Source organism: Crocodylus porosus, unplaced genomic scaffold, assembly GCF_001723895.1.
Source record: "Crocodylus porosus isolate Cpor-Errol unplaced genomic scaffold, CroPor_comp1, whole genome shotgun sequence".
Classification (NCBI taxonomy): Eukaryota; Metazoa; Chordata; order Crocodylia; family Crocodylidae; genus Crocodylus; species Crocodylus porosus.
The window spans coordinates 112105368-112131333 of record NW_017728886.1 but is presented as its reverse complement, the minus strand read 5'-3'; the positions used below and the strand labels follow the sequence as shown (position 1 = coordinate 112131333).

Here is a 25966-nt window from a genome sequence, read left to right as displayed (position 1 = left end):
ATATGTTTTTCTTTCATTTATAAAGTAATGGAGTTGGCATTTGGAGAAAACCTAAAATTAAGATGCATTTTGAAACTCTGCACTGTTACTTTTATAATGAAATAAGATTATGTTCCTCTACCCTATAATCCTGATAAGTTTAAAGCATTTTCAATGCTTCAGTTACTCTAGTTACAAAAACATTTTCCTCCCCACCCCAGTTTATCATTTATTGGGGGTACTGTAAAAGTACCCTATAAATATAAATATTTCAATAATACTTAATTTTACCTAGCTAAAACTAGACCATTTTAACAATGCTATATAACAGCATGCCTTAAAAACCAATTTTAACGTATGGACTGGATAACTGTTTTCAGCATATGCCTCTTCACAGAAGCAGCTAGAAATACTAATGCACTGTTGTAACAGGGCAGGACCCTGTTAATAGGAGCTTGGGGGATTCTGAACAGCCCCACACCCCGGAAGCACCTCCTGATGCCCACCCCAGACCTGGGAGGACTCAGTAAAGGCTAGGGAGCCAGGTCCAGAGATGCAGCAAGTCTCCCAGCAAGGGAGCTGACACAGGTGTGGTGAATAAGGACAAGTTAGCCATGCGGGTCAGCACCAGCCGGGGGAAGAATAAAAGATGCTGGCAGCAGCCTCAGGGGGCTGCACCTTGGCCAGGAGCAGGCTGCCTGGGGTTATTAGGGATTAGGAATTGTTTATTATTCACAGTTCTGAAGTGAAACATATTTTAAGATTTTCCAGTTGAGTCCATTTTAAAAACTCACAAAAAATTATAAGACAAAGCGAGAAATCCCCATATTGCAGCTCCCACACCAATGTGTTTTTCTAATCCAAAAAGTATAGCTTCTTTGATTGGTTTTGCTCTCTACCAGGAGTGCTCAAACCCCAGTCTATTCCCTGACCACCAAAATTTCCAGACCCACGCGCTAGGGACAGACATTCAAAAAGCCTGAACCTGAATTGATTCAATCTTTGCAGGTTAGTCTAACCTGGCTGGGCTGAATCAGTTCGTAACCAGATGGACAACCCAGAAATGCAGGGACATGCCTACAGTGGCTCAGGCTAGAAGCCGGGAAGGGGTCTAGAGCAGCCCTCCCTTCACTTCTGAAGAAAGCTGAGAGGGGCGTGGTCAGGCCCTGGCAGGATACTGATTAGGGAGGGGTTCCCCTCCCCCTCTTGATAACAGAGCATTTATCAGCTGTTATCAGCATTTAGTACCCCATTAAAAAACAAAGCCTTGCTTGTTACAAGCTCTTCTTAAACAGCTTTGTGCAAAGAAAGCAATGCAGGGACATTACTATGTGAGCTGTTAGTTAACTCCAAAAAGCCCTAAGCAGACACTGCCCTATCTGCCTTACACAGCATTAGCTAGCAGACGACATGCTGGCTACAGTCCCTGCTATGGGAGAGAGGAGGAAGGTATCTCTGCTTAAGCAGCAAGTGGTGAGGTGGGGAAGTGGGGCAGAGGAAGAGTGGGTGGGGGGAAGGGACAGTGCAGCTCTGCTGTGGAGCAGAGAGCCCCTCCCAGCTCAGAGAGCATGCCGGGATGCTGGGGGTGTCTGGTTTAGCTTAAACCAGCAAAGGGTCTGGGACAGACATTGCATAAACCAGTTTGACCCAGATCAGTTAAGTCTGATACTACATTCAACCAGGTTTATCTCAAACTGGTTCCATTTTCAAACTGGTTTATGTGCATGGAACATCTGTTCTGTTACAGGTTTAAACTAGTTTCTGACAACTTAAACCAGTTTGTGTAATATCTGTCCCTAGCCCAGAGGAGCATTAGGCCTGGCACACTTGGTCAGGTGCCTAATCCCAGCACACAGGGCCAGACAGAAGCAGCGCTAGGCCCTCAGAAACCAATCCCAATACCATCAGGAAGGGATGGTGCCAGGCCTGACCCTGGTGCATGGGGCTCTATCTGGCCCACAGACCAGCCCTGCTCCACTCATCTGGTCCACAGGACCAAAAGGTTGAACACCAATGCTCTACACCAACCATAACCAAGACAAAATTTTCTAAAGTTGTCTACATGTATTTTGCTCAGGAAAATTAATAATTGTTGCAGTCTCTCTCTAGGGCTAGGGGGAGATGTTACACATAAACTGGTTTAAGTAATCAGAAACTGGTTTAAACCTGTAACAGAACAGATGTTCAATGCACATAAACCAGTTTGAAAATGGCTGAAACTGGTTTAAGATAAACCTGCTTGAATGCAGTATTGGACTTAACTGATTTGGGTTAAACCAGTTTATACAACATCTGTCCTAGACCTCTTGCTGGTTTAAGGTAAACCAGACTCCTCCAGCATCCTGGCATGCTCTCTGAGCTAGGCAGGGTTCTCTGCTCCACAGCAGGGCGGGCCACTCCCCTCTGCTCCCTGGCTGGAGCTCCGGCAGAGACTGCAGGCACAGCAGGGTCTACCTGGATTTCCCCTGCCCTACCCCCTCACTGCTCAAGCAGGAATCCACCCCCCATTCCCTTCGTCCCTCCCATCTCCCACAGCATGGACCCCAGTCCCACAGACAGTAGGCGTGTGGTACGCTAGTGAATGCTGAAAGGTGTCTATGTGTGTCTCTCTCTAATTTCACTGGGACAGGCAGACAGAACAGCTTTTGCAGCTAATCAACAGGTCAGCTGGTAAGCTGTTTAAGAAGAGTTTGAATTAATGGAGAGAGGCTATTGTTTTGCTGATGAGGTGATAAAGACTTATCAGCTCCCTGCTGGCTTGCTTGCCTGCCTGTTTGCTGTAGACAGTATAAAGAAGCAGGGAGGGAGATTAAAAAGCTCTGTATCATAAGCTGATACATTCACTGCACCCTCTTCTCCGCTTGCTTCAGAGTGCTTGCAGGGGTCCGGCAACATTCCTGACCCTTAAGCAGCCAGTGGGGAAAAGTCAGGGATGGTGCAGGAAGACCCTAATCAAAGCATCCTACTGGGCCTGGCCATGCCCCCCCCCCTCAGCTCAACACAATGCAAGAAGTGGGGACTTCTCTAGCCCCTCCTGGCTTTTAGCTGGAGCCACTGCAGGCACGTGCCTGAATTTCCGCAGTCCAGAGAGAATGTCTATCTCGTTACAAACTGGCTCAGCCTAGCCAGGTTAGACTAATTTGCAAAGATTGAACTGGCTTAGGCTTTTTTAATGTCTATCCCTAGCCCAGTGGTTTAAGCTTTATGTTGTCATATTAAACAGAAATTCCACCCTAAAAATTTTCCCAGTCATTTCTTAAACTTCAAAGGGCTGGACGACTTTGGAATCTACTAAGAATATGTTGTCTTGCCAGGGTTTTGGTTTGTTTAGACTATTTTATTTAACCAACTTCAAATCATTAAGTCAGTACAGTAAAAGTCAAGTCAAAGAATTATATGTTATCATATATATTTACCATTACTTTCTACCAAACATTATATATACTAAATACAATAGACCTGACAATTACACTGTTTTCTTTAGACTACAGGTTTGCGTGCCTTCCTTGCATGTAAAGAAATTACTGTTTCATTTTTTCCCTAGTTGCTAGGGAAGGACATTTAGTCTTCACACTTGGAGTAACAGATTCAGAGGAAGGACAGAGGTACTTCCATATCATCAACTTGCTGGGTAACAGCTGCTCCGAGTGATTCTGCAACTCCTCTTATAGCTCCTAACACTCCTCCAAGGACCTGAAAAAGGGAAGTCTTCATTTGCTGTTTTATTAATTTATTAATTTCAGTGACAGGCTGGTAGGTCTGCTCCCCTCAGGATTAGGGAGGCTCTGTGGCATTGCTACTTTTTAATTTTTAATTTTTTTTTTTTTTTTTAAGAAAAACAAGTTTTTAACAGTAGGGTGATGGATGAAGAGGGAAGAACTTATTTTACACTGATATTGGAGTGCAGCTTTTCCTTAAGAGAAAAATAACATTTGTATGAAATTATTTTGGGATGCATTAATGCAATGAGAGAGAGAGAAAAATAAAACACAATCTTTGCTCCTCATCCTGCCACCTCTGTTACTTTAGGCATATATTATGTAAACTTAGATTTATGCAAATATAAATATCTGACAATATTTTTAAAAAAAACAAACAAAAAATATTTTACTCTTCCTACCCACACAGTCAAACACCACAGAGAGGAACAGGAAGGGAAAAACAGGGGACTTTATATTGCTCAAAGTCAAATGATAACTGCGATGAGAGCATTAGCATCCAAACAAAAATATTAGCATAACCACCATTATTGAGAAAATATTAAATGACGAGTCACTGTGTCTTTGGTTTGTAACCCAATAATTCAGAGTAGAGACTCTCCTTCTCATCTGCCAACCAAAGCATAATGGGACCCTATTGTAAACTAATAATTAAAGTCAGTAGTAATATTTCTAATAATGCTAATACCATAGAACTTTTGGATCTGGATTTTTAAAACTACTGTATATTGCTTTCCATTACACAACTTTTCTGACCTAATAATGAATATATTTTACCAAGAGAACAGCAAGAGCTCCACAAGATTTAAAGATGACCCCAAATAACTGTCGGAGACATCAGCTGTATATTAACTGTACGTCACGTCACTGCAGAGTCTCCCGCAAGGGAGTGTTACACAGAGATGCATACACTAGCTCAGGTACAGAAAACAGTATAACCATTATTGTGGCACTCCACTTGAGCTAAACTAGTTCTGGTGAGAACCAGAACACAGTCTGAGGCAAGCATGATAGCTCAGGTACCCGTGCAACTCTATTGCTCCTTGAAAACACACTCTAAGGCCATGTCCAGACGAGCACAGACAAGCGCCATTGCTACTTGTCTCTGGCGAATGCCCATGCCACACATGCTTACCTCAGAGGTGGTAGAGGAGGCTGGAGCCAGCACTGTACTTGCCCTAGCATCCTTACATGGGGTCTTGGGGGCCTCCCAGGGCTGCAGCTGCAGTGATCCTGCTGTGCGGAGCCTAGCCAGCAGCTGGAATTCGGCTGCAGGTGGCCCAGCTTCACTTTTCAGTTGTGCACACTACTCATGCATGCGCTGCTCTGTTTTTTTCCCCTGTGGTTTTATTTTTGGACCCCACAGATATCCAGGGGTCAAAAAAAAACCTCTGCTGACTGTGTAGTATGTGGCTCTGCAGATGTGTGCGGCACCACATACCACACCACCACTCATGTCTGGGTGCACCCTAAAGGGCCAAATTCTATTCCACTTACTACTCCACTCTGTTTGGGCTCATAAAAAAGTTAGTTTTTTTTTTTTAATGGAATGCCTTCCTTTTTGCCTTAAGATTATATCCCCCAAAATAGAAAGGAGCAGGAGGACCCATATATCTATTGCATTAAAAGGGTTGGGGGGGAACTTGAGCAGAGTGGAACAGACATGCATTTTGACACCAAAGAAGTAGAATAAGATCTAGTCTTCAGTAGTTCTTTCCTTGGTCCTCCACTTGTAAGCTGCTGGCTATCTCCGCATCATTAGATTGCTGTGGTTCCCAAAACATGCTGGGTACTGTTAAAATGCAAGTTTATTATTACTGTTCTGCAATCCAAAAGAGAAAAGACAAGTACATAGGATGACTGCAATTTACAACAGAGCAGCATGGCTAGTCTTCTTAATTATATAGATTTTATTTTTATGTTAATAATATCAATGTTCTCTCCACTTCCACCATAAAAGCCTTTCCTCTTCTCCCATGACAAAATATCCAACTTCAGTTTCACTATCTGTGGCCTTCCAACATTTGATCTCTTGCCTCCAGGTAAGCAAGTTTCACTCAGATGAAAGCAAAAGAAGTAGGCAACAGTTAACCATGTTCCTTGCATGCATCACAGAAGAAAGAGTCAGAGAACAGATTTAAATAAAACAGAAAAAAAACAGACTTAAGCAGCAGCACAAAAAATATCAAATCATGGAAGTATACAAACAGGGAAACAGGCATGGCACCAGCAGAGAGAACAAATGAAGGAGGGGTGTTTAAATGGGGAGGAATGGAAGACAGCAAAGTTGCATAAGGCTTGAAGATCATGCTCATGCAGCAGAGATGTGGGAAGAATTAAAGAAAAAACATGGTGTGGTCTGAGTGAGAGACAAGGTAGACATGGTGTCTTCTTCCAAAAACAGACTCCATTTACTTCAGACTACAGGCTCTTGTTAAAAATCACCTGGACTAGGGCTGTCCAACTGGTAGCCTATGAAAGGTTAGCGCATGACCCTAAGCCCCATAGCTGCCCCCATTGTTTTGGCTGCAGTAGCAGTCTGGATCTCAGGATTTCACCTCCTTCCTCCAATTTCTGCTGCATACCCTTGCCCTAGAGGGTGGGGTGCCATGTTGCAGCCCATGTTGTTAGGGGAGCCAGTAGCCCTGGGCCACAAGGTAGCCTACAGGGAGTTGAAGGTGAGGAGGGGTACCATGCCATACAGGGAAGTATCCACCTACATATGAGTATAAGGCAGGGTGAGAAGGAAAAGAACAGCCCTCATCCAAATCATTTTAGTCACAAAAAGTACACTTAATAGCCAAATCGTCTCATCTTCAAATTCAAAGCCACCATTTTTTTTTTTTTATTTATGCAGGCTTCTGCTACATACTCCCTTCAATTAGGCAACTAATGGGAACTTTAGTGAAGCATCAGCAGGATTGATGTGCCCCTGTCTGAATAACTGTCTATGTTCACTTCTTCAAACAAAAGTGACTTTTTTAGTAACATTACTCCTTGTCGTCAAGTGGAGGCGCCACAGACTAACAGCTGACCCATATTAAAGTATTTTTAGTATAATCTGCTCCTTATGCCATATACAATGTTCCTACCTACAGTACAATCAGAGTATCATTATAATAGGGTCATTCATTTACTTGTTTTCTTTTCAAATATACATGCTAGTGAAAGTTCAATCAAGCTAACATGTTAATCACACTTTGGATGTTACAATCATTCTTTTCCTTTATTTGGCCTGAATCAAAAATATTTTTTTCCTACGTATTTCTACTTTGTAGTAAAAGAATAAAAGGGAAAGCAGTTTCTTCCCAGTGATGACCCAGCTGGATTTGAAATTACATCAGGCCATATTATTGAAATCTTAGGTTCCCATTTACCTATTCAGATAAAAATTCCACTACCACAGTCCCTTTCCCATCCTGAAATGTTTAGACCTGCAACTCAAAATATACGTTCATAAAATACAAAATGCTGTGCAGAATGTTCTCACTGAGAGGAACTTCTGAAAAAAATATAGGGAAGTAGCTGATAGTGGGTGAAATGGATAGAATATCAACGTAATTTTAAAGACCCACTGATTTGCTGCAATACCATTCCACACTTCCCACAGAAGAAAGAGACCTATATTGATGGATGTGAAAAACTGGTCTAGACAGAATTGTGACGATCCAGAACAGTGATTTCTGTTCTGGATTAGTTAAGTAAAAAGGGTTTGTGAGGGACACAAAGAGCCCAACACTGCGCACAAAATATAGGAACATGATGACAACCAGTATTTACATAGTGGGGGCTGAGAGAGAGACTGCTGAAAGTAATATTGACAAACTATAATATCAGTAAAAGTAACAGTGAAGCCTATATTCCTCGGATAGTTTTAACTATTTCATAGGGTCCAGGGCAGTGATTTTCAACCTGTGGCCTGCGGCCCCCCATTATGTCTAAGGGGTCTGCAAAAACCCTATGATACTATGATCAATCAAAAGTATATGAATATCCACACTTAAAATTCAAAAGGGACTGCAAATGAAAAAAGGTTGAAAACCACTGATCTAGGATATTAGAGGGACTAGTTTACTCCTTTAAAAACTATTTCAAACAAAGTCTAAGGGAGGAGAGTCATCTCCTTCTCGCGGTTCCTAAGAACAAAACTGTTCCTTATGATCAGAGAAAGTTGGGGGGGTTGACGCTAATTTGGGGCCAGGGTCTTTGGAACAGAAGTGACACTCACTGTACAATATACTGTAACTCATTCTAAACTTGTGATAAAGGCATTACTTTTAAAAGAAAAACATTTTAAAATATTTTGTTTATAGAACTAAAGTTTAACAAAGATGCTAGATTTTGCTTTACTTTTCTAAAAAAAACATGTAAAATAAGTCAGCAGATAATGTTACAAAGTTGGATTCATTTACTGATAAGTCTTTATGCCTCTTCAGCTGTTCTGTTTTACAGTACAAGCTGTGGGGAATTAGACAAAGAATGGAGAATCAGACAAAGAATTTGTTAAAACTGCTACTAGTGAGTCGTTTTAACTATATCTTACAATGTTATTACATACTATCAGAATGTATACCCGGAAAGTAGTAAAGATAAAGCTACCCAATGCAATCTTAATTGTAAGATTTAAGTATTTAACTTTACAACCTTAATATGCTTAGCACGCAGAGTCCTAAAGTTTAAAAAAAAAACCAAACTTAAAAAAAAAAAAAACCTAGAAAAGGCACATTTTTCTTCAAGTTAGCTGCCAACAAAGGAAAACTACATTAGATCAAACACAACACTAATGGAACTAATGTAAAACCACTAATGTACAGTAAAGCTACTAATGTAACATAATGGAACAATAGCTTACACATTTAAAAGTAACCCTATTTTTACAGTTGCAAGTCCAAGCTCAAAGTTTTGGCCAACTTAGGGGCAGTTTGATAAGTGACTAAAGCTTGGGTCTGTCACATTTAAGACCCGAGTACCATTTCTAATTACCATAACTTTTAAATAGGCCATACTCAATAAAAGGGCTTTCAGGATGCAGAATTAGCAGTAGCTTGGAAAAGCACGTATAAAATTCATGATCTACTGGCTCTCAAGCAAGTGTAGCTACCCAACCAAGGCAAAATGTTATTTTGATGGGAAAAATAAAAAAGCTGTGAACAAAAACAAAAGCACCTAGTTTGTCTCCCCTATCCAAAAGTTAAGTAGTATGGCATGTAGACAGTACATGCAGTGTGCTAATGGAACGTACAAAGACATTCCTAGCAGCACACCTCTACCAAACTCTGCTAAGCAAAAGAGATAGGAGTAGCAGTGTTAGACACCTTACATCTTAGCACTTTTGATGAATTTTCAGAGGAAAACTAATACTCAGACCCCAGGATATACTAAGGTCAAAATTCAAGTGATGCTGGTGCTAGTACTGCTTGCCAATAATGAGTGTTTTTAACATAATGCAGTTGTTAACAAGTCATTCAATATGAACAGCATTATCTTTGGTACAATTTTTAATAGAACTTAACTGGGACACACTGGACGCATCTACACGTTTGATATGGGATCAGTTTACTCACGAGTAAATGCTCCCGGGCAGGCATCTACACATGCAGAAACAGATCTGCTGCTAATGGCTACTTCCTGGGGTCCTGCTCTAGGCTCCCCCTGGGTGGCAGAGAGCACTGGGACAAGAGACAGTTGTCTCTTGGCCAGAGCTGGGACATTACACCTTGACTCCAGGCACTGCCGGCTGCTGACGATGTCCCTCTGCCCCAGCAACAGGGAGCTCCTGGTCCTGGTTCCCTGATCAGAGACAAGGGACTTGGAAAGAGCTGCAGGGGAGGGGTAGAACCCTGTGCTCCGATCCAACACTGGGGCAGCTAGCTTACTGCTAGCTGCCCCACCAGCAGACTGGCACAGGAGGTTGGGACCTACCCTACCCCTGCAGCTTTTTCCAAGACCCATGCTTTGATCACCTGATCAGAGCACAGGGCTGGGACCTGCCCCTGACCAGGATAGTCCCAGCCCCCACACACATGTGGGTGAAGGCTGGGGAGCCTGTTCTCTGCTCAACTCCATAAGCACAGAGTTGGATGGGGAACAGGCTGAGGATCTTGTTCCCTGTTCAACTCTGTGAACACAGAACTGGGTGGGGAACAGGATCCCCAGTCCTTGCCAGTAGGAAGCTCCCAGCGCCAGCTCCATGACCACAGGACTGGAGCTGGGAGATGACGGTTTCCCAGTGCTGGCCCCACCATCGCAGAGCTGGTGCTGGGAGATAAGGATTTCCTAGCCCCTGCTCCCTGACTGCAATGGTGGAGCGGGTGCTGGGAGATGAGCACCTCGGAGCAGGGAGCTTGGAGTTGCCAGGACAGAGTCCCCACCTGGGCTCCAGGGGGCAGAGCCCACCCCAGCATCAGGCAGCTCCCAGGGGCAAGGAGCAATCTCCCACCCCCTTGTGAATGGCTGAACAGGAACAGATTTGCTCCTGGTCAGGCATCTATACAAATGCTACTGCGTCATTACTAATCAAATGCAAAATTTGATACTTACATTTGCAGGTAGCAATTTTACTTCCAATTAAGAAGGCTTACTGTGTAGTAACCATGTGCATGTGTAGATGCACATGCTTACTGCACAGTAAACCATGCTAATGCACAGTTAAGTGTCTCATGTAAAAGCGTCTGCATTACAGTATCCTTACATTTTCAAGTATGTGCTGTTTTCCATCAACCATGAAGATAACAAGCCTACCGATTTAAATGTATGATTTGTATACAAGGAAAACTTCTCTCAAATCAAGAAGTTTAGTTTCTGATCATTTAGATTTTCCTGGATATTAACAGCTTCTTGGTTCCTTCACAAACAGGGCTGCTATTTAACAATAACCTGGATTCCAAAGCTTATATATAAAGTACAGTAAAAGCTTTGTTATCATGCATGGAGTGGGGGACAGTTATCTAAAAATTCTGGTTACTTGAGGCAGGGGTTTTCAGCTGAACGTGGGCGGGGGGGAGGTGGGGGGAAGGGTGGCTTGGCAGCAGCCACATGTAAAGCAGCACCAGCACAGAGTGCTGGGTGGAGGCAGGGCCAGGTACGAGTTTCCCTCCCTCCCCCCTCTGGTTACTAAAATGCCAGTTAACACAGCTTTTACTGTATCTTAATACATCTTAACACACTAAAAGAGAGTCTACGTACTAGAAAACCGTATCAATATTTCTTCTAGTACCAATACGTACTAAAAGTTCTCAATGCATTATTTCAGAGAAAGGTGGAACCATTTGGATAGTACAAGCTACTGGAAAAAAATCCCTTCGACAGTAAAGTCTACATTTGAGCCTCACACTCTTCAGAAAGAGTGGTCCATCCTCAAAACACAGACCAAAACTACATATTTTAAAAAAGGGTCTTAAACACGCATGAATCGCATCACAATACAACATTACTCTAACTAGTGACCTTACTATAGGAAAACCCACACATTTCCATCCAATTTGCCAAAAACTCTGCCTTCAATAGTATTTCAGAATTTACCTGACATCAAAAGTATGATACTTTCCTTTCTTCTGATTTCAAAGATTTGGATAGAAGAAAGGTCGCATAACCTCATGATTCAAGTAGAAATCTTCTTTAGACCCTGGAAACAAAATCCAAAATGGTCCTTAAAACCATTGTGGTTACGGAAGTCAAACAAAATTTCACAAAAAGGAAAGAGGTTGCAATTTACTGCTTTTCTTGGCATAGTAATTTGCCTCTAGAAAGCATTTTTTAAAATAGAAACATAAAAAGATTCTGTTCTTCAAGATACGAAATGAAACTTTAAGTCTCCCTTGCCAAATGCATTTCTTATTTTGGAGCCATCAATTTGTATGGAGAAAAAAAAATAGGATTTCTGGTTGTTTGGGCAAAAGTAAAACCTGCAAGTTTTTGGTTTACAGTAGCAAAGCAGATTTTTTAAAAGCAATTTTATGTTCTTAAAAAAAAAAATCACAAGATTTAACATACTTTTTTTCTGGAAGGTACATGCTGCTCAACCCTAATAAGTTTTCCTCCCTTCTCTCCAGTTTACTCAAGTTCTATAGTATACCACAAATATGCTATGCATGACAGTAATGCCAGATGAAAGAGAATGTTAGCCTGTGATGGACTTCAGACTTTCAGAATTACATATTAATCACTTTACTAACTGAGACTTCCTTTAGACTACTTAATGGATACAAAGATGAATATGACTTTAGCTTGCTGAATCCAAGAGAGCTGAAAATTCAGACTAGGGACTTAAGGACACCCAAAGCTTTGTTGTTCTTAAAACTTGGTGTAAAAGCCTCCTACTGTTTTCTGGAAAATAACAATATTTTTAAAGAGCCAGGAAATGACATTAAGCCTTTAGTTCCTTCACTGAATATTCTCTTTTACAATATTAGAGTCTGAACACAGAGTATTTACAAGCATCCTGAAGTTATTCAGACTCTATAGATCTAATCTAATTCCCAGGACCAGTTAACATACTGCCTCTAGCAACAAATCAGACATGATTCATGGCTGAAACCCCTCTATACCCATATTCTCCAGATATTTGAATAACCATAGCTTATTTACAGACTCCACAGCACAAGGATCTGTGATGCTGCCTTAACTAATCCAGGAAAGAATTTCATGGAATTATAGAATGAAAAAGGAATATGGACTTTCACAGACTTCAAACAGAGAGAGGTCTAAATCATTTAAAATGCTGTTTTGTAAACAGTAGCTTTACACATTTTATTTTCTGATGTGGTGCCTTTATTGGTTTTCATACCAATGTGCTATTTAAACTGCCTTTGGATAGAAAAAAATAAGTCTGAGACATGCAGTAGATGTCGTAAGATACATGCTTGAAAAAAAAATAGTGTCAGATTTCAGTAAAACAAATTGAATGCAATTATAATTATATGTTGGGTATTTTGAAAGAGTCTTTAATACCCACCACTTAGTTTATGGATAGGAGATCAACAGGATGAGTGGACAGGAACTCAAACAAGAAACTCCAACTCTCTTCCAGCTCTTCTCTAGATTTATGTTCAATATTTGGGTTTTTGGTTTTTTGTTTTGGTTTTTTACATACTTGATCTTAACTACCAAGAAGGGGGAAAGAAAGTTTGAAATCATGGAGTGACTATAAACCGGTTCAGCTACCTGAATGCAAGGACTTGCAACAACACGCAAGCCATAAGATGCTCCGTTCACTTGAACTAGTTAACTCAAGCTTGGAGATAGAGGTGAAATCAAAATTAACTATTTACTTGCAGATAATTCCAGCGTAATTCTGGCAGAAATGTAACCGTTTATGCCACAGCAGCACATAGAACCCAAGCAGATTGCATTTCCACTGCTACTGATTCCCAACATACAGTTAAGGACAGCTACTGTCCCCAAAAGATGGAATACAAAGCTAACATGCTTCTACCATAATTCTAAACTGGCTCCTTCTTGGGATTCAAAATACTTGACAAAAAGCTTCCAGCTACCAAAACTTCCATGATCCCCCCTCAAATCTGTATGGTGTCATTATGCAAGAATAATGCAAATGTCTACAGTATACCAAAATCTGAAAATTTAGGGGCAACGAAAATAAATTTTTATTTGCATATCTAATCAATTATAACGTCTAAATTTTAAAAAAATTAAAATTAATACCACCAATATTCAGATATGATACAAAATACAGTGATTTTAAGAATATAAAGTCCAGTATACTGGCCAATACACAGCAGTATAATCTGGTTGCAAATCACTGAAACTAGCCCAACTCCATCAGCAGCACTTTGACAGAAGAATGAAATTAAATGGTTGAATAGCTAGTAAAAACAACTGTTAAAAAGCTGTGTGAATTTAAAAAGACTATCTAAATCTTGTAGAAAAAACCACACTGATCTGGGAAGTAAAAGGCAAGATTTTTTTTCTGTGTCAGAGTTCCAACACAGAACTTTTAGTACATAAGAGAGCAGCAATTGGGCCTTTAAATTAACTGTGCTCCCCTCTTATTTTATTTGTGGACACTGATGTCCAACAAACCACGAAACACATGTATGATAGGGCAGTTCCACCTATGGGCTGTAACACTGACCTAAATCTACATAACTCTACGTATAAAAGCACATGCACCTTTTGCAATGTGTTTCATGCCACAGCAGGGATTTCAGCAGAGAACGTGTTCCCACAACACGCTTCTAAGAACTAGGGATTTTAGGACATCCTAATTCTGTGTAAAAGTTTGGTAGTCATGTAGCACTGACTTCTAGTTCTGATGCAGAGGTCTAATTCTGGTGGCCAACATTCACTGATTTTAATGGAAGTTTGGATCTAGGCCCAGAGTCTTACCCATAGTTAATCACCCTAGTTAACCTGGGTAACCTGGCTATGGCACTGTTATATCTTTTGAACAGAGGTTCAAGTTGCAGTGGACTTCAGAATTTCAGGAACTTATCCAAACCAGAGGGAGTATGCAGCATTCACTGTTCCAGTTTGTTTTAATTCTTTTCTAATGGCTAAACAATGTGTGACAGCATCCAACTTGGGTCACCTGCAAGAATTTAACTGCAGATGCCTGACTGGAAAAAGCATGTGCCTTCACTTGTTGAGCTAAACTACCATGGCAAAATTCAGATATTAAATACAAATCTTGTCTGTAATTCAGACAAATCTGAAATGTGTTTTAAATACATAGTGAATTTGACACGTACTGCAAGTACTGGTAGGATGACCTGAGTGATCTAACAATAGAGGATAACCTAGACAACAGTGACCATGACACTAACTTCCATTGTCTGTCATAAGGCTAGGAGATATGTCAGTAAGGTACAAATTCTTAACTTCAAAAAAGCTGACTTTAATAACCTAAGGACTTTAGTAATACCCTACGGGATCACGGACCTCAGGGAAAGTGTATGGATGAAGAGTGGCGTTCCTCAAGGACACAATCCTTGGTGCACAGAAGTTGTTCATACCTGTATGCAAAAAAGGTGGTTACAGGGCCAGGAGGCCATCTTGGCTCAATAGAGAAGTTGCATATCTTCTGAAAAAGAAAAGGGAGTCTTATGAATGTTTGAAGCTAGGAATAGGCCCCAAGGAGAACTAAATAACACTGGCCTACACCTGTAGAGGGCAGATTAGAATAACAAAGGCGGCGACTTTGTTATTTGTTGCTAATTCAGGTTAGCAACCAAAAATCAAGGGTAATAAGAAGTCCTTCTAAAGATACGTAGGTAACAGGAGGAAAAAGTGGAAATGTGGGACCACTGCTCAGGGACCACATCTGATCACTGACACCAAGGAGAACACTGAACTCCTGAACGAGTACTTTGCATCTGTATTCCACCAGTCTAAGAGTGATAGCTTGCCAAATGCAAATGTGACACAGAATAGTCACAGCAGAGATGATCACCAAGTAAAAGTCAATGTAGAGCTGGTGAAAGAACAGCTAGAAAGGCTGGATATCTATGTCAGCAGGACTGGATGAACACCATCCGAGAGTGCTGAACGAACTAGCCAAAGTCATCGCAGAACTGCTGGCGAACCTCTTTGAGAATATGTGGAGCTCAGTAGAGGGCCTAGAAGACTGTAAGAGGGCCAATGTTGTGCCTATCTTCAAGAAAGGGAGGAGAGAGGACCCAGGGAACTCAGCCTGACCTCAACCCCAGGAAAAATCCTCAAAAAAATTCTCAAGGAGTCCACATGCAATAAGCTAGTAAAAGGCAAAATACTGAAAGACAACCAGCACAGTTTTGTCATGGGTATGTCATGTCTAACTAACCTCATCTCCTTCTATGACCAGGTTATTCACCACCTGGATGAGGGAGATGAGGTTAACATCATTTACTTGGACTTTAGGAAGGCCTTTGACTTGGTGTCTCATAAGGCTCTCAGTGTAAAACTAGGGGACTGTGGGCCCAACAATTCAGTGGTCAGATGGGTGGGAAACTGGCTGCAGGGTCGTACCCAGAAAGCATGAACAGACGGATCTGTGTTGACATGGCAGAAGGTAGCCACCGGGGTCCCTCAAGGTTTGGTACCCAGAACCAGTGTTCTTCAACATCTTCAATGATCTGGATGTGGGGGTGAAAGGGACACTGGTGAAGTTTGCTGATGACACTAAGCTCTGGGGAACTGGGGCCACGCATCAGGGCAGGCTGACAATCCAAATTTCAAATAAAATTCTGCTCAAAATATTTCTCTTTTGTTTCTACTGACCTTCCCTCCTTGCATTTATCCCCAGACCCTTCCCCACATCTATTAGTTAGACGGGCGGATCAGAACCAGATGTTGTTCAACACTGAGAAGAATAAAGTGCTCCATGTGGAGAGGAAAAATCCACAACAAACTTACAGGCTTGGGGCTGCTACGCTAGCGATCACCTTGTCTGAAAGGGACCTGGGGGGTCATAATTGACCACAAAATGGATGAGCCACCAGTGTGATACTATAGTTAGCAGAGCAAACAATACACTGGCATGGATCTACTGATGCATCTCAAGCAAAACTAAGAAAGTTATTCTCCTATTCTATTTGGCATTGGCGATGCCGCAGCTAGAGTACTGCATCCAGTTCTGAGTGCCACACTTCAAGAAGGATGTGGAGAAGCTTAAGAGAGTCCAGGGAAGAGCCACTTGTATGAGGCCTGAAGAGCAAGCCATATGAGGGAAGGCTGACAGATATGGGAGTCATCAGCCTAGAAAAGAGAAGACTTCAGGGGGATTTGGTGACAGCTTACAAATATATCAAGGGAGAACATGAGGGGCTAGGCAAACAACTAGTCACCAAAGTGCCCCAGGCGAAAACCAGGAGCAACAGTCAAACTCCTAAAATAAGGTTTTGGACTAGATACAAGGAAAAACTTCTTTGCAGTTCGTGTGCTCAGACTCTGGAATAGACTCCCAGCAGGGGTGGTGCAGGCACCTACCCTGGAGATCTTCAAAAGGAGACTGGGCACACACCTTGCTGAGGTTATTTGACCCCAGAAGTCTTTCCTGCCCAGAGCAGGGGGCCTGGACTCAATCTCATGAGGGTCCTTACAGCCCTAACTTGCTTTGAATCTGTGAATTTTTGAGGGCAAAGTTATTTAGTCAAATACAAGATGAAGTCCCCCCAACCCATCAGGATAGGAGTGTGGAGGAAGCTCCTCATCTTACAATCATGTACAAGGAAGCCTCATTAAATACACTGACTATCATTAAACTGCTACCAAAAGCAGCATGTGCTCAGTAATGGAAATCAACTATGAATTTCACAAGATGAATTTGATTAAAATCAAATCAATTAAATCACGGTTTAAAACAACAGGTCAGGGAGCCTCAATTTAATCATCATTTTCTACAAAAAGTGCATTCCTGTTGTTTGATATAACTTTTGTTCAAGGCTACAGAAATAGAATTCAGGATTGCCAGCATAAGTTCTACATTTGTCTTTAGCCCAACGTTGAGAACTTTGGCTATGACAATTACATCTATTTTGTCATGATTTTGTTAAAAAATTGTCATCCAATTAGGGCAGTAGTGGAGTGCTCAAAGCACTCCACTACTGTGTCTTATGGGAGAGTTAGTTTGGTTCCTCCTGCTTTCTTCAGAGCAGCTGCTGCAAAGTGGTTATTGTGGAACTATTTTTCAAATTTCAAACAAAATTCTGCTCAAAATATTTCTCTTTTGTTTCTACTGACCTTCTCTCCTTGCATTTATCCCCGGACCCTCCCCCACATCTATTCCAACAATCCTCTATTCATTTAACTTATTGAAACTTTGCACTTTTAGAGAGAAGTAAGGGCTTAACTCTGTGTACACGTGACTCGCAGATAGAAAATGGACTCATGGGCAGGTAATCAGGTCTATTCTCTCTCATCTTCATATAGTAATGGTAACGAGGATGTTATCTCTGGAGACACAAATTCACAGTTTGAGAACTGAAACTAAGCATCACAGAGATGCTTAATGGGATCTTCTAGACTGAGTATGGAGTCCCATTGGATACAGCGGTTTTCTTTAAATACAGTAGTCCCTGGCCTGTTGTAATCTATTTATAAATTTTTCTAAAAAGGTTATATGAATATATTGTCTCAAACAGTATATCATTAGAAGCTATAATTCCTATTCCATGATGATATATTTAAGATTTAACATAGCTTAAATTAAAACTATCTTTATATAGTTTTTTTTAAAGTGTCTCAACAAATATTTATATTTAATATTAATATTAAATAAAAATACGATTTAAATAAAAAATCCAATTTTTGGATTTAAAAAAATCATTTAGATTCTTATTCAACCTGAAATTTTATTAAATTCAACCAACAGAGAGCATGACTATGAAACTTGCCCCCCCCTCCCCTTTTTAAGGAAAATTTTTCACGTCCCAAGTCAAATCACCCAAATCGATTCCAATCCAAGTGAGTCATTCAAGAACCATATTTCGCCCTGCTACTGGCCAGAATCCTCCATCCCCACCTGGGGCTTCAGATACTTCCAAATCTGAAGCGGTGCTGGCTCCTACCCTGGGGGTCTTTAAGACAAGGCTAGACAAACACCTTGCTGGGGTCGTTTGACACCACTCCTCTTTCCTGCCATGGCCGGGGGTTGGACTTGACGTTCTGCTCAGGTCCCTTCTGACCCTACAAACTATGAAACCCTTTGGTGGGCATCCTATGTGCAGGTCCAAGCCTGGAGGCTTGGGGTTTGGATGCCCCTGAGTTTCACTTGCCCTCAGCTGAATGTTCGCAGGAGCAAGCTAGGGAGCAGTCTACCATTTCCATAAAGTCGGCATATAGCTGAGATCTTCCCACTGGAAGTAAAAGTGGGAGGCTAACTATGCATTACCCCCGCCACATTTGTGCTTTTCTTCAGCCAGAAGGAAAACCACCTTGGTGGTCATGGTATTTCCCCTGCCAGGCAAATACAACTTTAATATGACACATCACTTTTTTTTCTTTAATGACAATTCAACCAACAGAGAGCATGACTATAAGACACTTAAAAAGTGCCCCTCAAGTCAAATCAGCCAAATTAACTCCAAATTCGTATGAGTCATTCGAGAACCATATGTGGCCTGTCACGGGACAGGGTCCTTAAGGATGGCCGTGATCTCCCAAGGCCCCTTGACCATGCCAATTTGGCCCAATGGGTACCCTCAATTCTCGCCCGCCATGTCTTTGATGGAAATATAAAATAGGGAGGCTGCCATTAAGACCTCTTGGACATGGTTTGTTAGACTCTCTGAACCCTGTGGGTTCCCAGACCCCTTGTGGGTCCTGTTTCGTTATGGGTGTTTCGAGGCACCCTAGCCTTATGGGCTATACGCATGGCTCCAACTGCCCCTTTACCACAACCCAAGCCTCGCAGATGGTACTGGCGTTATCTTGCCTAGGGCTCATTATAATTCACCCCCTTGTCCTCAACGGGATCTCTGCAGCCCTGTCTCTGAGCCCCTCGGTGCCGGGGTCTGTGCACCCCAAATGCCGCACCCTCTCTCATGCCAGGGGCTATGCACCCCAAATGCCGTGCCCTCTCTTGCGCCGGGGTCTGTGCACCCCAAATGCCACGCCCTCTCTCGCGCCAGGGTCCCTACGCTGCCGTGGGTCCCCAAAGAGGCCTCCTCCTTCCCCAAATAGCCTCACCAAACCACTGGTCTTATAAAAGGGCAAACAAAATATAACCCCCTGTACTATAACATAATGAAGTGCAAGGCATGCTCTGCCCCTTTAAAAGAGTAAAACCCCCTCTCTAATACTGGATGCCTGGAGGTGAAGGTACTTTATGGGCTCCCGGTGCCCCATTAACCCTAAGGATAGCGTATCCAATGGCTGTAGCTTCTCTGAGCCCTTCCTTCCTGAAGGCTCCTTCCCCTTCAGTTCCCTGGGGTTTATACGGGCCTACAGCCCTGCCTCTTCTGACCAGGTGCAGGTGCGGCCAATTCCCTCATTAGCCAGTTGTCATGGCAACCTGCACCTGGACTCTTATCTGGCTCTTTGTGTTTCCTCCCTGGGCAATCTGCTCTAAGAGGAACAGGCACCTTAGTGCCCTGTGACATGGCCCTATTATGGACCAGCATCCTCCACCCCCTCCTGGGGCTTCAGATGCTTCCAACTCAATGAACTATATGGTAAATCATGAGCCTTTTGCTTTGGACTGTTACCATGCATAGTTTGTACCTGGCAGGGGAAATACTGTGACCAGTAAGGCGGTTTTCCTAGTCATTGGGGATAACCGCTTTTCTAGCATGAGGTAATACCCATGGAGGTAATGTACAGTTAACCTCCCACATTCATTTCCAGTGGGAAAACATTGGCTTTATGCTCAGTTTATGGAAATGGGCGGTTCCTCCCTAGCCATACGGCTGAGGGCAATTGAAACTTGGGGGCATCCAAACCCCACATGTCCGGACTTGGGCTTGCATGTAGGATGCCCACCAAATTATTTGGAAGCATCTGAAGCCCCAGATGAGGGTAGAGGATGTTTTCCAGTAGTAAGGCCACGTATTGTTCTTGAATGACCCACAGACTTGGAATTGATTTGGCTGATTTGATTTGGAACACAAAAAACTGTCCTTTAAATAAAAAAGTTTGTATAATGCATAAGTAGGTGTCAAAATGCTACTTAAAAGTGTCTTTCTAGAGTACCTAATTCTAAAACTTGCAGCAGTTTCAAAAAAGGCAAAATGTATCAATTATGGGTGATTTAAGTGTATAGGGTACTATGTGCAAATCACTGCAGCTCTGTTTATTTAATTTTTACTTGTTTAGATAAATGCCCTATGCCATATCGAGATCATGCAAACCAGCAAAAACTATTAAAATTATTAAAATTAGCCAAAGTCCACGATGACTCTATATTAACAAAATTAAAGGGCAATGGGGCCTTACTGCACATCACTTTCCACTGAACATCTGTCTACATGACGAAACCTACTGGGCATGTCTACTGGAGATGCGCTACTACACATTAGTTTTTGGCTACTGCGGTCAGCATCACAGCATAGACAGTGCTAATATGCTACTGCACAGTATTATTAGACTACTGCACAGTAGCATCACTTAAAAGACATTTGCTGGTGTTAATGCACAGTACCTCTATTTATTGCACATTTATTTAGTATTTGTTAATACAAGTACTAAATAAAATGTGCAGTAGCGTCTTGTGTAGATGTACCCACTATGTAGAGAGCTAAACTTTAGTAAGTTAGCCCTTTTACTGAGGGGTAAAATACTGTATTTTAGTTTTCTCATTCTGAGGAGATGGGTATGGGGAGAGGGACAATCATCCCAGAGCAGCTTTTTTTTTAACATTAAATATTGATTTGTTCATACCTGTTAGCAATGGTACTTTTCAAACACACCTTTAAGCTACAGAGAAAGAGTAAACAGAATTCTGTTATTTATGAGATGCTTAGTAAATGCTGAAAATTACAAAACTTTAAACACACATCAAACATATCTGTATTATGAAAGTACCACTTACTTTCCATACCTGAGCTATAGCTGAATTTTGCACTTAAAACCAATGTAAACACTTCGGTACTTGAAGAATACCAAGTATATTCCTCCTATCAACTACAGTACTGAGTTGGCAAGAAAAAGAGGGTTTAAATGTCCTGTATAAAGTTTATCATAGGCATAATAATGCAAAGCAGAATAAAAATATTCCAATTCAAGCTGGCCACTAATCCTGAAAAGTTTAAGTACTGCACTATCAGCAACATAACATTCAAAATTCAATATCTTTTTGTGATTTATGTCAAGATTTATTTATGTTCTCTTTTGTTTGATCTCTTTGAGGTAAAAGGCCTATTATACTGAATTATACCTACAAGTTAGTATTATTTGTTCACGTACTTGACAATGTATAGAAAAACTATGCTCCTGTTATAACAGCTTTAGATCAACCCATCACACTCCTGAAACTTTAACACACAAATATAAAACAAGATTATTTTTTTAAAGTATTTACTAGGAATGACTAAAATGCACAAGAACTTAAAGGACTAATAAGACAACAGAACATATTAGAATATATCAAACCATCACATCCAGCACCCTACAGTAAAATATAAAGTCCTAAGCAAAAAAGACCTTTAGTATAACAATTTACCATTTGTGGCAATATTTTAGAAAGAAAAGCTCCTTTTTGTTCATATGGCAGAACTTACTCTTTTTAGTGAGGAAGTTCATAGTTCTATAGCTTCCATAAGAACATACTAATGATCCTTAAAACTGCCTTCCTTTTTTGCTAACTTAGCCTCATTTTGTAAAGTCAGAATAAGCAAATGGATATGCAACTGTTTAACTTTACCCAGGAGTAGTTTATTTTATCTTTGAACTTAATATAGAAAAGCAACTCAACTCAAAACTAGTTTATCAGATTTAATTCTATGAAAATGCAACAGTGATATTAACGAGCATGAAAAGATTTATTTATTTTTTACTCCATCACCTTGTAAGTGCCAGAGAAGAACATGATTTGAGCCAGAATAAAACTTAAGTATACTTTTAATTTCCAAATCAGGAGATTACTACTAATTTTTAAGTTATCTCCGTCCCCCCCATTCTGCTCTCCAGGAATAAAATCTAGAAACAAATACAAATTTAAACCAAAAGTAGTAATTGGAGTCTTTTGTCCAAGAAGCCTCCACAGTTGTCTCAAAAGAAGCTGCAGTACTTAACAGTAACAACAATTCTGGAATGCAACACTACTGACCAAAGTTCTTAAACTGGATCAGACCCTACCACATCAAATATCCATATTACATTTAGACATGTTCTCCTTGTTCTGAAGAGCTTAAGATAGAAGCTTGTCCTATGCTTAGACTGATGCAAGTGTAGGGAACAAACTTAAGTGAAAGTGTGATACATGCAGGAAACAAGAACAGGGTCACAATTATGTATATATACACAAAATACATATATATTTTCATTGGCACGCACTTGAACAAAATCTGTCCACTTTCAGGTAAGCAACAACCAAGTGAAAAATCACAGTGTAACACAAAGGATCAATCTAAATATCTATTTGAAGTATTTATTCCAAGTTATAAATGTGGATTTATCCATATAATTAAAAAAAAGATTTTGCTTAAAATTGAACAATTACCACCATAGGAAAACCAAATATATCGTCTATCAAATATTATTTATGTATATGTTACTTAAAACACGTTTTTAAGATAAGTAAAATCAGAATCTCTCATATAACTCCTGAAAATATGCCTTTTGGTAAGGGGAAGGGGGGGGGGGGAGGGAGAGGGTGACAATCAGCTCAGTCCAGGGAGACTGAAGCATGAAGAAACCTCTAACAGTGTCAGAGAGGGATAGAGTAGGCCATAGTAGGCACCTTCACATTTAATATCTGTAAGCCAACAGGTTGGCACTAGGCAGGGTGTAGGGGAGGCAGAGCCCCCTATTTGAACGCCAGGAGCCGAGACTGTCAAGCATCATTAAACTGGTACTATATGGGTGCTGGTAAGGGAACCAGGGCAGTCAGGAGAGTAATGTAATCTTTAGCATGACTCTATAGTTAGCTTTTGTTTTATTTTGGCGAGGTTTTAAAGATAAAAGTGCCTCAAGTAACACTAAAAAGGTCAATACCATACAAGTATCAACTGCAGTAATGTACAATAGAGACTTACATTAGGCATAAAACTTTTAAGTGATGCAAACTCTTAGTCACATAATCATCTCTAGTATTTCCTAATTTCTCATTGTCAAATTCTCACCTAATTTTTACCAAATATGGAGATTTACCAGATCTGATTAAAATAGATCTTTACTATTTACATTCACAAAATCATTTAAAAAAATTCTTTCCTCTGAAAAGGCTTACTATTATAAGGACTTTGTGGTTAAAATATGTTGTACTAAATTTGGTTCTGCTTTTGTGCTAGGAAGCTATCATAAACCAGATATACCACCAACACACACTCTTTTCACACCTGTATTTTTATCAGCAATATCTATAAAAACAACAGTTACTTGAGAAAATTCTTAATTTACTTTTAATTTATGTAAGGAATCCATTCAATACAACAACACAAGGTACTTACCCTTCTAACCTGACATCAGGTAAAGATCTGTTCAGTGCAATCATTTCGCTTGCCATTAAATTAAACTGATTTATTTTAAACATTTCTTTCATTTTTTCTTGATCCTCTTTAGGAATGACAACAGGCTTCCCCATTTCTCCTGGACCTTCATGGGGTTTTTGTATTGGTTCTGGAACTAAGAACAAACAAGTTATACTATTGAACTTCCACTCACTTTTAAATCGTTTCTCTACTCTGGACCTGTAAAAAAATACAGGCAATGTTAGTTTTCCTGTTAGTTTTTGTTTTACAAAATCATACTCAATGCAGTAATGTTTCATAGTGCTATACCAGTGATTCTCAACCATGCTGCAAGATCCTTTTAAGGATGAAAGGGGGGGAGGGGAAGGGGGTGACATGCAATATTAGCAATTAGGTATACAAACACCTACACGTGATTCACAAGATAAATCCATAGATTTCAAATAGGAATCCATAGTCTCAAAAAACATTCTGACCTGTTGTGGTCTTTGAATTCTTTGCTCTTTTTCCTTAGTCAAAAAACAAGTGAAATACGTTTCAGAAATGGGGCACTACTGAATTCAGAAAAGCTAGAAGCATGCATCCTGAGCCTAAAAAGGTTGAAAACTACTGTTCTATACAAAGTAAAAACTAAAGCCGAGTAAAAGCTTTTTAAAAAATTGACATATTTAAAACCAACCCCCTCCCCCCCCAAAAAAACTCCTCACACTGTTATACTGATGTTTAACTGCTTTTATTTATTCTCAGCAGCTACTATTTACAGGGAGAAGCAACAAAGTATGGGGATCATCAACATTTTGCATTGGAGGACTGTTCAGACGATAAACTTACGCTAGTTAGAGCAACAAACTTATTTCTTTACTACTTTCTCACTTGCATAATTTCACAAAAGCAAATGAACGCGAGGTTGTATTTTATACTGACCACCATGACACCGACTAAATTTCTTTGCTGAAGTTATAAAATGGTGTGCATGCACACACACGTGTGCATGCACACACACGTGTGCATGCACTTGTATAAATCACAACCAATTCCCTTAGACTGATCTCTAATAAAACAAGACTTTTCATTCTGCCAGGCAACATCATTAAATTCATTTCTCAAAATAGTCCTCCTCTCAGTTTTAGTAGAATTAAATTAACAAACACAACACTGGTATTAAACAATGGTAATTTGATGCCAATGCTTTACGGAATGAAACAAAACAAGAATATATATTTTTTATGTTTGAGAAGGTAATATAACTTAAGAAAAACAAACAAAGAACCAAAACTGAGCTATGAAAGTTATCAGTGCTCCTTTACGAACATGCTATTTGTCATACTATTTTTTTAAATCAGGAAGTTAACCTACATATGACAAATTAGTACCAAGTTATTTTGAACATAAATTAGTATTAAAATTACAATCAATAGTTTTGTGCACCCCAACAGAATACTAGCTAATTAAGGTGGCACACTCTGCCCATTACTTAGACCTCGAAATGCACTGTCACTTTTTGGCTAAGTGTAACAGCTTGCGACAGGTGCAGCAGTGACTGCAAAGTTTAGGTCACTAGAATTTTTTATTATGAAAAATTCTCGTGAGGATTTCTGGTTTTGTTCTGTTATTACAAACTCTCATATTGTTTGCAGTAAGCCTCTGATGTTTGACAGGCTGAAAACCCACGGAGCAAAAGAGCACCCTTTCTTTGCTCCATTAAATTTGTTTTTTTTGATGGAAAGACAAGCTGTTGAAAACTGCCAGCCAGTCAGTCTGCCCACCTAATCTCTGTTCAAACTTTTGACAAAATTAATCCTACAGAACCAGAATGCCTTTCATAATCATGTTTTAAAATTAGCAAGCAGAAAACCTTGATTTACTGCATGTATTGAATTTATCTTCCCCAAAAGAAAGTAAGAACAAAAAACAACCACTCAGGTAGGCTCCGGAGCGGTGAGAGACGCGCGGGTGAAGCCCGCTGTGCCTCCGCTGCCCCGAAGCCCCCCAGACACCCCCTCAGCAGCCGCCGAGCCCCCTGCCGACCACCAGCACAGCCGGAGGTAAGCGGGCTCGTGGTGGGAAGGGGTTAACTCTTCGCTTGCTAGGAGGAGGCCGCTGCCTCGTGCCGGGCCAGGTCAAGCTCCCGCCCAGGCCCCTACTTGGCCCAGCCCCCCAGGGAGCCGTGCGACCGGAGCCGCGTGAACAGGCTGCGCAAACAGG

At 40.8% G+C, this 25966-nt stretch overlaps 1 protein-coding gene across 1 annotated transcript in view; it reads right to left on the bottom strand.

The window, feature by feature from the left end:
- Positions 1–25966, bottom strand: part of GALNT1 (polypeptide N-acetylgalactosaminyltransferase 1) — a 200915-nt gene that overhangs the window by 61173 nt on the left and 113776 nt on the right. Inside the window, exon 4 of the mRNA XM_019540745.1 lies at positions 23741–23915. Coding sequence (XP_019396290.1) covers positions 23741–23915 — 175 coding nt within the window. The remainder of the gene's footprint in view (positions 1–23740; positions 23916–25966) is intronic.